Consider the following 13,866-nt stretch of genomic DNA (forward strand, 5'->3'; position numbering starts at 1 on the left):
GCCTAGACTACAGTGAAACCCTACCTCAAAAAAACCCCCCAAAGAGGGCTGGAGAGATAGCTTAGCAGTTAAGGTGTTTACCTGCAAAGCCAAAAGATCGCAGTTTGATTCTCCAGGACCCATATAAGCTGGATGCACAAGGGGGTGCATGCACCTGGAGTTCATCTGCAGTGGCTAGAGGCCCTGGTGCACCCATTCTTTCTCTCTCTCTCAAATTAATAAAGAAAAAATATTTTTTAAAAAAGTAAAAGAAAAACCATACACAAATACACACACAATAAAAGATGGGTGACTTCCAGATTGCCTTTACAGGCCAGAAAATGCAAACGTGCCTCTTCCTATGCCCCACCTGCAGAGGGTAGCACTGAGAGGAGTGGGTGAGACATGTTGCTCTATCCCCTTCCAACCACACTGATACCACCAATTTCTGAAGGATAGGAAGGAGGTACAAGGGCCTGGAATAAACTCAGGCTGATTTCAACTCACAACCCCAACATGCAAACACCAAAAAGCAACTCCATCAGACTTAAGCAATACTCACACATTCCTAGCAAAAAAGAGTAGAGGTTCAGAGAGCACAGCTGGAGTCCAGGAGCAAGACAACTACCAGGACAGGCGAGAGCAGTTTAGGACAAGTTTCTCAGGGGATCTGCATTTATCAAGCAGATGCAGAAGAGGTCATGAAGGTAGGACAGAAGCTGGCACAATCCTTGAACTGGGGTTTCGGGCCACTTGAGGCACTAAGATGGTTTCTCACAGTCCAGAACCCACCACTTAACCCCCAGAAGGTTTCTGTAGCACTCTACAGTGCAAGGCCTAAGCAGAAGTGATGCTCAACATAGGCTTGTAGGAAAAGGCCAGAGGAGATGATGAGGGCCTTTCTGCATGGCAGACAGTAGGCAAGGAAATGTTCCCCCTGAACGTAGGCCTGGCATGTTGCTCCAGCTAGACAGAGACCCCACTGACTGCTGGCCTCTTTATGCAGAACACTTTTTATTCAGCACCTGATTCAGGGGCCTGTGGCAGCACCCTAAGCAAAACATAGGGTTGCTAACTTACCCTGCTCCGGCCAAAATCTCTATAGAGCTGTCTCCTACAGGAACACTCGATATATATAGCCTGCTCCATCGGTCTTTGGCTACTTTTCTAATGACTGCTGCTTACTTATTTCATATGTAAGACTCCCACAGCAATTCAAAAGAACTGTCCTTACTTGCTTAATCAGACAGTAATACTAAGAGTCACATCAGAACCCTCAAGGTTTTTTCCAAGTTACAATTCTTTCTTGCATGAAATGCCTGTCACTCAAAATAAAAAGTTGTTGATTGTTCAACTAAATTCCTGCTAATCAATGTCACGAGAAATCACACTTAACTAAGTATCTAGGGAACAGCCTGGTCCAAAATCTTCTTGCTTTTGTAGTTCTGAGCGACATTTCACAGGACTTCACATCAGTATAAGGAACTGGAGCAACACTGGCTAACCTTCAGAACCTTGTACCATTCTAGGCCTTTCAGTGCCTAGAATGAAGGTTCCTGGTTAGTGTAGAATCCTGACAGTGTGGTGCAGCCCAGCATGAGCCAACAACAATACAGGCACAATGAGAGACAAGTTCTTAAATGGTTTTAAAAAGGAATTGGGGGTGGGGGAAAGACAAGTTTCTCGAGACTTGCTAATTATATGAAATTCAAATTCCAGATCTACAAAAGGTTTTGTTGGCCCAGCCGCAGCTGCCAACTTTCATTTTATCCACTAGTCTTCACGCCAGTATGGCAGAGCTGACGGAGACCACACAGTCTGAAATATTAACGTTGGGCCTTCACAGAAAATGTGTGCTGTTATACTGACACATGCCAAGTTTTTACCTCTGAGCTTGCTGTTGTCTCTGTGTGAAAGCTTTGGCGTTGCATGGCCATTCCTCGCCCTTTGGTCCTGGTTCAATGTTACTTACTCTAGTGGGCCTTTCTTGACTTTCTAGAGAAACTTAGCAGAGCTTTACCCTGTCTCTCTCCTTCCTGGCTCTTCAAGCTCTCTTGTTGGTTCATTTGTGAGCCATCTTTATGAGAAATGCAAGCTTCCTGGGCTGAGGACATGACTTATCAGTTAAAAGCACTTGTTTGCAAAGCCTGCTGGCCTAGGTTCAATTTCCCAGCACCCACATTAAGCTAGACGTATAAAATGGCACCTGCATTTGGAGTCTATTTGCAGCAGTGAAAGCTCTAGGCATCCATTATCATTCTCTCTCCCTCTCTCAAATAATAACTAGTAACACTAATAATAATAAAAGAGATGAATGCTTCCTAAAGATGACAAGCCTATGTACACATCACTTGCCTTCCAGTGCCTTAAAACGCACAGACCATGCTTCTCATGTAAACAAAGCCACACAGCACTCAGACCCACATTGCCACTGGAGACTGAAGCAGAGGAGGCTGTCCTGTCTTTGGGCAACAAAATATAGCTTGTAATATGCCAATCATGAAACCAGACAAAACCAACAGTGCTTCTCAACAGTTTAAGAGGTGATATATACTAAGTCAGGCTGAAAGCTAAGAACAGGATGTGTTTCATGCCAAAAGGAAGGAAAATAGGCTCTAGCACCTCATGACTGCTGGGCACCAAGGGACAGGTGTCCAGCACCTGCTCTGTCCCTCCTACCCCAGTCTGTGCAGGTCTGTAGCAGTAGCCTGGCATTCCAGCAGTACTCTACCCCCATTAAAACACAACCCAAAATCTATAAATACTTTTAAACATTTTAAAGCTCTTTTAAACATTTATTAAAAATGAGTCTTCAGCTGGGTGTGGTGGTACACTCCTTTAATCCCAGCTCTCAGGAGGCAAAGGTAGAAGGATCACTATGAGTTTGAGACCACCCTGAGACTACATGGTGAGTTCCAGGTCAGCCTGGGCAAGAGCGAGACCCTACCTTGAAAACAACAAAAACAAAAACATAAAAACAGACTGCAATAAGCAAACAGAAATAGTTATCTTGCTCTTACACATCTTTAGTAGTTGCTATGCATTTTATAGTTATGGCACACCTCAACTCAAAAGAGCTACATTTCAGGCTGGAGAGATGGCTTATAGGTTAAGGCACTTGCCTGTAAAGCCTAAGGACCCAGGTTTGATTCCTCAGAACCCACATAAGCCAAAAGCACATGGTGGCACAAGCATCTGGAATTCCTTTGCAGTGTCTAGAGGCCCTGCGTAGTCATTCTCTCACTCAGAAAGAAAGAAAAGAGCCAGGCGTGGTGGTGCATGCCTTTAATCCCAGCACTTGGGAGGCAGAGGTAGGAGGATCACGTGAGTTCAAGGCCACCCTGAGACTCCATAGTGAATTCCAGGTCAGCCTGAGCTAGAGTGAGACCCTACCTCGAAAAAAAAAAAAAAAGAAAGAAAGAAAGGAGGGAGAGAGGGAGGGAAGGAGGGAAAGAGGCAGGCAGAAAGGAAAGAAGGAAGGCAGGAAGGAAGAGAGTACACTGCAAGTGCTCACCGACCATAGGTGCTAATGGCTGCTACACTGGGCTGAAAGTTTGAAAATGCTGTTATTTTCGAGGTAGGCTCTCACTGCAGCCCAGGCTGACCTGGAATTCACTATGTAGTCTCAGGATGGCCTTGAACTCACAGTGATCCTCTTACCTCTGTCTCCCAAAGGTATGCGCTACCATGCCTGGATTCAAGTTATTTTCATTTTAGGAGTTGTATATATAAAAGCTTTTCTCTTTAAGCTTTTGTGCTTTATTTCAAATGACAAAAATACATTAAATATTTATTGTTTTGTACTTTTAAAATCTGGAATTCATTTTCAGGTTCATACTGCATTCTTCCCAGTAAGCTACAAGATATTAAAGGACCACATCATATTGCTTTTCAACAGCACAGTTTTACTTTTCCAACCATGGCTGCTAGATTCAGTTTTCATTTCCTTTCCATGTGGTTTCTTTCCTGTCCTGGCTGAGCACAGTGGGGATGCTCCTACACATCTAAACTGAGCACAGGCTATTCTGTCCATGGCTTAACTCGAACACTCCACCCTGCTGCTGAAGTCTTAAGGCACATCTTTGTGATTTGAGGGAGCAAATGTAGGAGCTCCAAATAGTTCTAAGTATAAGAGTGATTAGAAATGCGGGAGAAGCAGGAGGGAGCAGCTCACCTCTGGCCTACAGCCCAGCTCATCACTTATAGTACAGGGCATTTTGCTAATGGCAACTGCAGGTTCCATAGCTCGAGGCTGCAGTGGAATCACCACCTCCACTACCAGGGGACCTGCAGTTTAAACCTACAGTTACCTCTGCATCTTGTTTGTGGAGACCGTAAGTCTGCTGCAGGCTCTGCAGAGTTCGGGGACTCAGAGTCTTCTGCTTTAAGAGATGCTCCAGAAGCAAGATCAGCTGGTCTGGAAGAAGCTGAGGGCAAAACAAACAGCCTGTGAAAACACTGACATGAAATTAGAGTCAAGCTTCAGAACAAGAAGGCAAAGCCAGGGCAACCTGGGTACTTTCAGCAAACGACTGGGAAACTGGAAGACCGCAGCAGTGACTGTCACAAAACCTCCTATTTGCGCTGGCTGTAATCCCCATGATACTATTTCATGAGGTCTGGCGAAGCCTTGTTTTCCATGGCTTTTCATGTAGGTTTCCACGTAGCACAGACCAAAATGGTGTTTGTATGAAGACATTAGTGTGATTTATGAGATCCTTGTCTTATGGCAAACTCATGCTAAAGACTCATTCAGCCTAGACAAAGGTTCAAAAAGCCATTCAATTTTAGACAAGCTCACAGAAATTTGCCAGAAATAAAAAGGTTTAGATTTCTTTTTGACCACACAAACCCTGCAAATATGCCTGTTGTACCCAGAGAAACAAAAAGCTCATAATGGAACAATTATTATGCCTCACAACCCCTCCATCATAAAAATCCAAGTTTATAATTTGTGAGATTGTAATATACTAAAAAACTTTTTAAAAGCTCTACACAACTACACACACACCAGTGCACACACATAAACACATACACCGTTATCTCTATCACCTGATTTTCACATATGACAGATCAAAATGGTTATTACCAGTTAAGGGCAAAGACAGGGAGGGAGAAATCTTTATGTGGTACAAATATAAAACAAACAGTATCTGTGAAACCAAGAATAGTGTGTGTGTGTGTGTGTGTGTGTGTGTGTGTGTGTGTGTGTGACTGGCTGTCCCTTCCCACTAGGCCACAGTGCTCAACTGGGAGCCATGCCCTGCTAGGCACTGCTTTAAGGTTACATCAACCCAACAGTGCAGTAGAGGGGGAAAGAAAACTCAATCTTAGATACACCTGTAGGAAGAAAGACACATTTTAACTGTTTTAAAATTACTACTATAAGTTCCAGCAGTCTCTGCACTTGGCTTCCCTCCAGCATTGCTTATACCCAGATAATCCTTGTCAATGAACCAAAATTCACAGATCTGGAGGTCAATAGAGGATCAACAGAAGGTAAGAACACCTAGATTTTAACTGCCACTTTCTGTTACTCAAAAGAAATTAAAAGACTGGCTTCTTTCCCTACTTTCCTTCACCTTTTCATCTGCAAACATGCACTCTGCCTGAACTCTCTCCCCACCCGTCCCCAAAATAAGCATGTTAGGAAATTGTAGACAACATGTACAACACTCCATGTAATTTCACACACAAAAAAAGCACCTCTTACATTTCTTATCTCACCTTTCCAAGTCCTAATAAACTCCAGGTCCCCAGAGATGGCAGATGGGTAGACAGATACAAGAGCACATTAGTGATTCATGGGTATATTATCTCACAGTACCATTTCATCCCACAGTAATGCTGGCTGCAGGAGAGACTGGGAAACTCTAGAGAGATCCCATTGCCATCAGCATTGACCTCTGATGTCCCATACAAGGACTCAAAGAGTGACTAACAGTTTCCTTTCTTTAGAAGTCATGTGGTTATGTTTTAAAGATATTAAATTACTATATAAGTATCAGGATCAAAAATAGCAGTCTTCATTTTTCTACAGTTTTTGGATACAAGGCTGTTTTTGTATTTTTTTTAACTGTTGTTTATTTTTATTTATTTATTTGAGAGAGAGAGAGACAGAGAAAGAGGCAGAGTGTGTGTGTGTATGTGAATGGGCATAACAGGGCTCCAGCCACTGCAAACGAACTCCAGATGCATGTGCCCCCTTGTGCATCTGGCTTATTTGGGTCTGGGGAGTTGAACCTTGGTTCTTTGTCTTTACAGGCAAATGCCTTAACTGCTAAGCCATCTCTCCAGTCCCTTTGTTCCTCTTTCTAAAGTCCCCAGGCTGGTCCCTTGTACCCTCCCCATCAGACCCCACAATGTTCCAAGGAAGGCCCTTTTCTGTCAAGGTCTTGGGTTTGGCTTTTTAGTTCTTTATCTGCTCTTGGAAAGACACACCCTAAAACCCCTCCTCTGACAGCTGAATTCTCATCACAGTGCCTTTCCTTTTTCCTCAGTTAGGGCCTCCCTCAAGCTACCCCACTTTCCCTGGCTTTGCACTGGCAGCAGCTGAAATTCTCCTAGTGCCTGACCCGGGTTTCCTGCTAGGGAAGCCTATCTCCCTCTTAACAGCCGAGGGTGTGGGAACCAGACAGTAACAACCCCTAGTAATGTGCGGGTGCAGGGGAGCCCCAGATTGAGTCAGAGAAGTCCAGCTTGCCTCACAACCCTCTGACAGACACTGTCCAACAGACAGGTGGTGTTTCTAGAGGCAGAGGGCAACAACAGCTGAATGACAAGGTCCCTCTAGAGCAAAAGAGGCTCTGGGAATGGGCTGCCTGATCCCACATAGGACTCCCTTTTAAGGGTGGTGGCCTTTGTTCAGGGCAGCAGAAGCAAGCCTTGCTGATCTGAAGAAGTGCTCATGGAAGGGAAAGAGTAGAAAGAACATCTCCCTATTACGTGCTTGTGCATCCACACAGACTGTTAGACTGTTTGGGACTTGGTGTAAGCTAAGATCATGGAGGAGAGAACTCTTGAGTAAGACAGCTAGCCAAGTCCTCTCCTGATCCCACTTGGCTTCAACCAAAGCACACGATTCCAGTTAAATCTGAGAACTGATAATACATAAGCCCAACAAAATGCCTGGACTCCCACCTGCGCCCCTCAGTTTTCTTCCCAGCAGAACTTACACATCTGCACACACAAACAGAATCCAAAGGATCACTGAAAGCTTTTGTTCTCTCAAATTGACGCAATGGAAATATTTAAAGCTAAGCCTCTTGACTTAGTATAGACAGCTGAGGCGGAAGGGAGGTTTGGAGGGAGTACAGAGGCAGTCAAACCTTTAGGGCTCTTTCCTAAGTTTAATTGGCTCTCACTAGAAGGAGGGAAAGAGCAAGGGTGCACACCCGCTCCAGGAATCCACTGCTCCTTAAGGGAAGGCACAGACACCCTGCTGCAAGAGTGGGCTTGTTCAGAGGCGGGAAGAAGACAATAGGGACCTGCACAGCCACACGGAACACTCTTCATTCACACAGACAGATTTCAGCTAGTGCAGCTTTTACAATGGACTGGGGAGAGACGTTAGTGACAACCTGTAACCACCTGGCTCTCAATTGCAACTCTCCAATTCGTGGGAAAAGTGGACTTTCTAAACAATGAAGAAAGTAAAGAAAATTAGTGACTTAATGCTGGTTTAGTCCACAGATCAAATTATCTTTCATTCACAATTCACATGATATCATTATAATCAGAGATTACAGGACCAGAAAAGAGGGCACTGTAATAAGAATGTGGCAAGAAGCTACACTTTAATACAACACACTTCCCTTTGAACAATAAACATCTGCTCCCTGACAAATCACTCTACAGTGAAAAAGAAATACACGATAAGCCAGAATGTTCACAAAGTGACTGAAAGCTCACGTAGGAACAAGCGTGCCGGGAAGGAGGGAGGGAGGCAGTGCTGGGCAGCAAGGCCCGCCCTGCCAACTGGTGCAGGATCATCCCACTCCCACCCACGTAGAAATCAAATCAAATTTCACATGACTTCTGAGCCAACTGTGTGCTAATACAGCAGTACTGTGGAAGACAGATAGGGTTTTAGCTATACTGTGGTGTGATTTAAAAAAAAAAACAAAAAAAACAGCCCAAGCCTATGAGCGTTATTTCCCATGGAAGCCACACCTTAAAACACTGCAGAAAGTGCACCTTTCTTTCTGGGGTCTAACAGCACTCATATGCACAGTTTCAACAAGGACAGGAATAGAAAATTCTTTCCTTTATTTGCACAAAGGATTCATGATGAGGTTATTATTTTTTCCATATGGGGAACAGCTCAGTATTTTAAAATTTCATCTGCCTCAGAAACTCAGACAAAATAAGACCATGGATGTCAAAGTTATGTAGGTACTTGAAAGAGAACTGTACAGGCCTGTACAACTTACTCATGAATGTGAGCAACAAAATGTAGGAGAAGATCACTTTACCAGTCTGTATTCTTACCATAAACATGGATGATTTCACAGTTGTTAACTACTGAGAAATATACAAAGAAGGAAGTTTACTTCAACTTTTTCCATTCAACTTAAGAATCGAGGCACAGAACATGCCTATTTGACTGCTTTAAAGTTTCCACACAGACTCTTGGTGAGAAAATCCACATTTTCAAACCTACCCTCAAATACAAGCAGCACAAAGGAGAAAGCGGACTTCTTGAGCCTCTCAGAGCTGTCACAGGACAGTGTGAGCATGGGTGTGGCGGGACACTGGTCACGGCTCACAGAAGACCACCCACACAACTATAGCCCTCCCCCTTCTCGTCCACAGGCACATGATGCAGCAAAAGCCCGCTTATCTCCCAGCTCAGAAACATCTTACCATTAGGCTTCTACAGGCAGAACTTGTGACAGGGACCAGGGACACACAAACATGCCTCAGAAGGCCACGGAGAGTCCCTGAGCCCCTCCACTGCCTCACACAGGAGGAAGCCGGTGCAGCTCCCAGCTGGCCAGCCCAGACTAACACTGCCAGGGAATGTCAGTGGTGTGGGTTCTATTATTACCCCATTATCACTCTGGGATCTGTGCCTAAATGAAGCAGGCTTCCTCTCAGAGCCATTTCCTTTTATCCTGGCAGGAGACTAAAAGCAGATCAATGGGGCAATGCATATGATGTCACTTCAATTTACAGCAACAGCCTCCCCCAACCTTCAGTCTGTTTCTGAAACACACAGAAAGATCAAGTCTTCCCAAAAATGGTTAAAAAATGCTTAAGGAGCATGCATCTTCCAGAAAAGCATTCTCTGCTATATTTGTCTATGTTACTACGGCAGGAATTGTTTACACAGAATAAAAACAGAAGAAATGGGGGAGGGAGAAAAAAAATCTCAGATTCTCCTGTAGGCTGTCTTGCTGGCTGAAATTCAATCCAAGCAGGGGCCAAGGCTGAGCCAGAATGGATGACCTTTCAAAGTCATGTACAAAGGCCGAAGGTAATCTCACAAATACAAGATGCCTTTCATTTTTGTGAGCTTCTTTTTTTTGAGATAGGGTCTTACTCTAGCTCAGGCTGACCTGCAATTCACTATGTAGTTTCAGGGTAGCCTCGAATTTAAGACAATCCTTTTACCACTGCCTCCCAAGTGCTGGGATTAAAGGCTTGCACCACCACACCCGGTGCCTTTCATTTTTATAATCTGGTAAATTCCTTGCCACTGTTTTCAGGCAGCACAACCACCAGTCAGCTCTCAGTCCACCCCATGGTCCATAGGTGTGGGAAGAAACAACTTCATCTCCCACCAGGCTACGATGAATGGAGCCCAAGAACTCTGAACAAGATAAGCTCAAACTCTCTCTGTGGAGTGAATTTTCACATGGTGATTTTGCCAATGGGACAAAATAAGAATTTATAACTGATAAAAGTCCTCAAGACAAAAAAAAATATTATAAAAAAAAAAGTCCTCAAGACAAAGAAGAGTTGTTCTTTCTCCCAACAAGAAACACAAAATGCAAAGCTAGGGATACCCATGGTCTACATAAAACAATGTCCCGAAAACATTTCCTTCCATTTCTGCAAGTTTTTGTTTGTTTGTTTGTTTGTTTGTTTTGTTTTGTTTTTTGAGATACAGTCTCACTCTAGCCCAGGCTGACCTGGAATTCATTCTGTATTAAGGTGGCCTTGAACTCATGGTAGTACTCCTACCTCTGCCTCCTGAGTGCTGGGATTAAAGGTGTGTGCCACTGCACCTGGCTTCTCTGTAGGTTTAAAAAATATATTTTTTATTTGTATTTATTTATCTATCTATTTATTTGTTTATTTATTAGGTAGAGAGAAAGAGAGAGAATGAGCATATCAGGGCCTCTATCCACTGCAAACTCCAGACACATGCGCCACTTTGTGAAGCTGGCTTACATAGGTACTAGGGAATTGAACCTGGGTCCTTATACTTCACAGGCAAGGGCCTTAACTGTTAAGCCATCTCTCCATCCCTTCTGTAACTTTATTTATTTATTTAGAGAGAGAGAAAGGCAAAGAGAGAGAATGGGTGTGCCAGGGCCTTCAGTACTGCAAATGAACTCCAGACACGTGTGCCCCCTTGTATGCATGTGTGACAGTGTGCTCTCATGTTGCTGTGTGTCTGGCTTACCTGGGACCTGGATATTTGCACAGGAGTTCTTAGGCTTCGCAGGCAAGGCCTTTACTGCTAAGCCATCTTTCCAGCCCCCTTCTGTAACTTTTTAATGGTTCACCTTTCTAGTTAATAACAGTAATCTCATCCAATGCACATAGGTGCAGGTCTACACAAGACCTACTGTCAACTAGAAGACATGACAATTAAAATGTCTTTAGTCTACATTGGTAACCTGTGTACAAGAAAACATACTTGGCTTGAGTTGCTAAAGCATACCTATTCTCTGCAGCATGTTATCTAAAAACGAAACCAACCAACCAACCAACCAAGAAACAAACAAAAAGCCCATACCAGATGTGATGGTACACATCTTTGATCCCAGCAGAGGTAGGAGGATCACTCTGAGTTTGAGGCCAGCCTGAGACTACCTACTGAATTCCAGGTCCGCCTGGGCTAGAACAAGAACCTACCTCAAAAACAAACAAACAAACAAACAAAATACCCAGCACATTTTTTAACAGATCATTTAAAAGAACTACCCAAATTAAAGACTAAAATATTGAATATGAAATATGCATTATGTTGGAGTCATAAAACCAAGTTTGCCAGGAAATATGAAGAGTGCCAAAAAGAGATTTTTTCTTTAAATAAAGGAACGATCTGGGTGTGGTGATACACATCTTTAATCCCATATAAGGCTGAGCTAGGAGGATCACTATGTGTTTGGGGCCAGCCTGGGCTACAGAGTGAGTTTCAGGTCAGCCTGGACTAAAGTAAGATTCTGTCTCAACAAAAACAAAACAAAGCAAAAAATATTAAAAATGAAAATAAAGGAATCAAGCAAGGAGCACAGAATCTCCCAGAAGAGCAGTAGTTCAGACTGTCAGGCGTCGTCAGCCAGTGTCCAGAGCCAGGCTCTAGAAACAGCTCTTGTATGCGTGGCAGTTAAGAGAAAGGGAAGATAGCATGTTGTACCTTTGGAAAACACTTGCAAAAGCTGCAGTTTAAAAAGACAAATGCACTTTCCAGTTATGGTTTGGTCAGGATGCTTCCCAAAGGGACACCCTGGGGACCCTCAATGCACCACCATAGGGATCTGTTTCAGGTTGCAAGAGTCAAACTGTTATGTGCTGTTACTTTTAACTTTTCATAAAAGCATTATCCAAACTACAAGCAGTCCAATACAAAGCTTATTATGTATACTGTATCAAATGCAATCATCTTGTCTTTTGTAGCCACATGTACACTGAAAATTTATGTTATTACATATTTTGGAAACTAAATCACTGTAAACACTCAAATTGACAATTTCCAGTCATTTTACAAGGGTGCAGGGTGTTTTCAGGTCTCTTTCCTGCCTGGAATCTTCCAGGCTCACTGCAATGAGGCCACAGGGAAAACATTCCCAATGTGAATTTTATGCTTCTCAAGAAAACCAACACTCAGGAACAAGAAGTCCTTAGTGCTGCAGGAGATCTCCAGCACAGCAGTGGTGTGTTCAAAGAATGACTCCTTGAACCACTTCTAGAGAACTGGAAGACTTTATGGTATCAGAAAATACTGCGACTTTTTATGTTCACATTTTTTTCACTGAAATTTCCTTTTTGTTTCCTTCAATGCTCTTACCTAAACCAATAAGTGGTCTTAAAGCCTGGTGTGTACTCATCTTGTATATATGTAATTTTTAAAAAATTTTTATTTATTTGAGAGCAATAGTCAGAGAGAGAGAGAGAAACGGGTGCGCCAGGGCCTCCAGCCACTGCAAATGAACTCCAGATGCGTGCACCCCCTTGTGCATCTGACTAATGTGGTTCCTGGGGAATCAAGCCTCGAACTGGGGTCCTTAGGCTTCACAGGCAAGCGCTTAGCCACTAAGCCATCTCTCCAGCCCTATATGTAAATTTTGATGAACCTGAACTCCTAATTTATTAGTCGTGATGTTTTCCAACTCTAAATCCTATTTATATACTAACTTATTTCACTCTAAAGTCCATCGTGTTAGCATACCTTTATTGTCAAAAGTGTCAGTTGGTTTTGAGCCAAAATATGGCACACAGCCACACAAGGGAACAGTATGCAATTGTTACAAAGAATGGGATGGGAAATGCTATGGGAGGGAGTTCAGAACAGAATATAGAGTATGCCTGAATTTGTTTAAAGTAACTCTAAAACACCTAGAAAGAGAACAAGAGTTTTTCCTCTGAGTAACCCACACATGCTACATCCAACCCCCCCCCCACTTTCTTTTTTTCTGCCCCAGCTCAAGCTGAAACAGTTTTCTTAAATCCTACTGCAAGTACTTCCTCATAACTAACTCAATATAGATCTGCTTAATGAAGAAATTCACAACTTCAACTAAATCTGAGTTCAGAAGTGTGTTTCCTATTCTTCCCTATGTGACTGTGCTCTGTCAAAGTCAGGTAATCTGTATAGGAATATTACAAAAGTAAGTAAAACTGGGTCAACACAAGATTCTTTCTTGTAACACCTGCTTGAGAGAAGGGCTTCAGCAGAGGCCCAGTTCCTCACAGATCTTCCAGCACTGGCATATCCTACAAACCTGCCCGGCGCTCTCCAGTTTGGGAGTGCTTATTATTGTACTTTAATAACACGCACCTTCAAATTCTGATCTCAATATTTCCACACATAGCTGAGTACAATACTATTTAGCAGAAAATACTAGTTGTGTGCAAGCAACAGTAGAAAGTCATGTTTCAGATGCTCTGTGAATCTACAGAGAGCACAGTCCCAGTCATGTTCTCAGACTTTTTTTTTATTTGAAAACATGCTACCAAATACCTTACAAATTTTTCAAAGGAAAATATAGTAACTATAATTTCATTCATGCACAAAATTTTCCCGTCTCCAAGTTCCTATGTTACTACAATATGTAAAATCAGGTAATCTGTGCAGGATTATTCCAAATATATGATTAACATTTAAGGAAGTAAGTATGCCAATACTAGATTCTTCCTTATAACACTTTCTTGAGTTTACTTTCCGCAGCCTTCCTTCTTGTCAAGAGTAGGAGAAGCCATGTACAGAGTGACTATGCTCACATTCATATAAATGCATGATGAACAGGCAGTCAAAACATGTGTGATCTTCCTCTAAGACACAAGTGTTAACAAATGAAATTTTCTGTAAGAACTGAGTTTTCTTACTGTCATCAGAATCTAATGTACAAAAGCTAGGATCCCCAAGTTTAAACGGGAAAAGCTGAGCTCAAATAAAATTGCATTTTAACTTCTGTAATAAAAATATACATT

General features: G+C 42.8%; 1 protein-coding gene across 3 annotated transcripts in view; it reads right to left on the minus strand.

Annotated features, from left to right (window-relative positions):
- The window catches only part of Aopep (aminopeptidase O (putative)), a 428,441-nt gene that overhangs the window by 24,444 nt on the left and 390,131 nt on the right, over window positions 1–13,866 (minus strand). For all 3 annotated transcript variants that reach the window (XM_045144107.1, XM_045144109.1, XR_006635781.1), the window contains one exon: window positions 4,290–4,406. In XM_045144107.1, coding sequence (XP_045000042.1) covers window positions 4,290–4,406 — 117 coding nt within the window. The remainder of the gene's footprint in view (window positions 1–4,289; window positions 4,407–13,866) is intronic.

The sequence above is a fragment of the Jaculus jaculus genome, chromosome 2 (genome assembly GCF_020740685.1).
Source record: "Jaculus jaculus isolate mJacJac1 chromosome 2, mJacJac1.mat.Y.cur, whole genome shotgun sequence".
In the NCBI taxonomy this organism is placed as follows: domain Eukaryota; kingdom Metazoa; phylum Chordata; class Mammalia; order Rodentia; family Dipodidae; genus Jaculus; species Jaculus jaculus.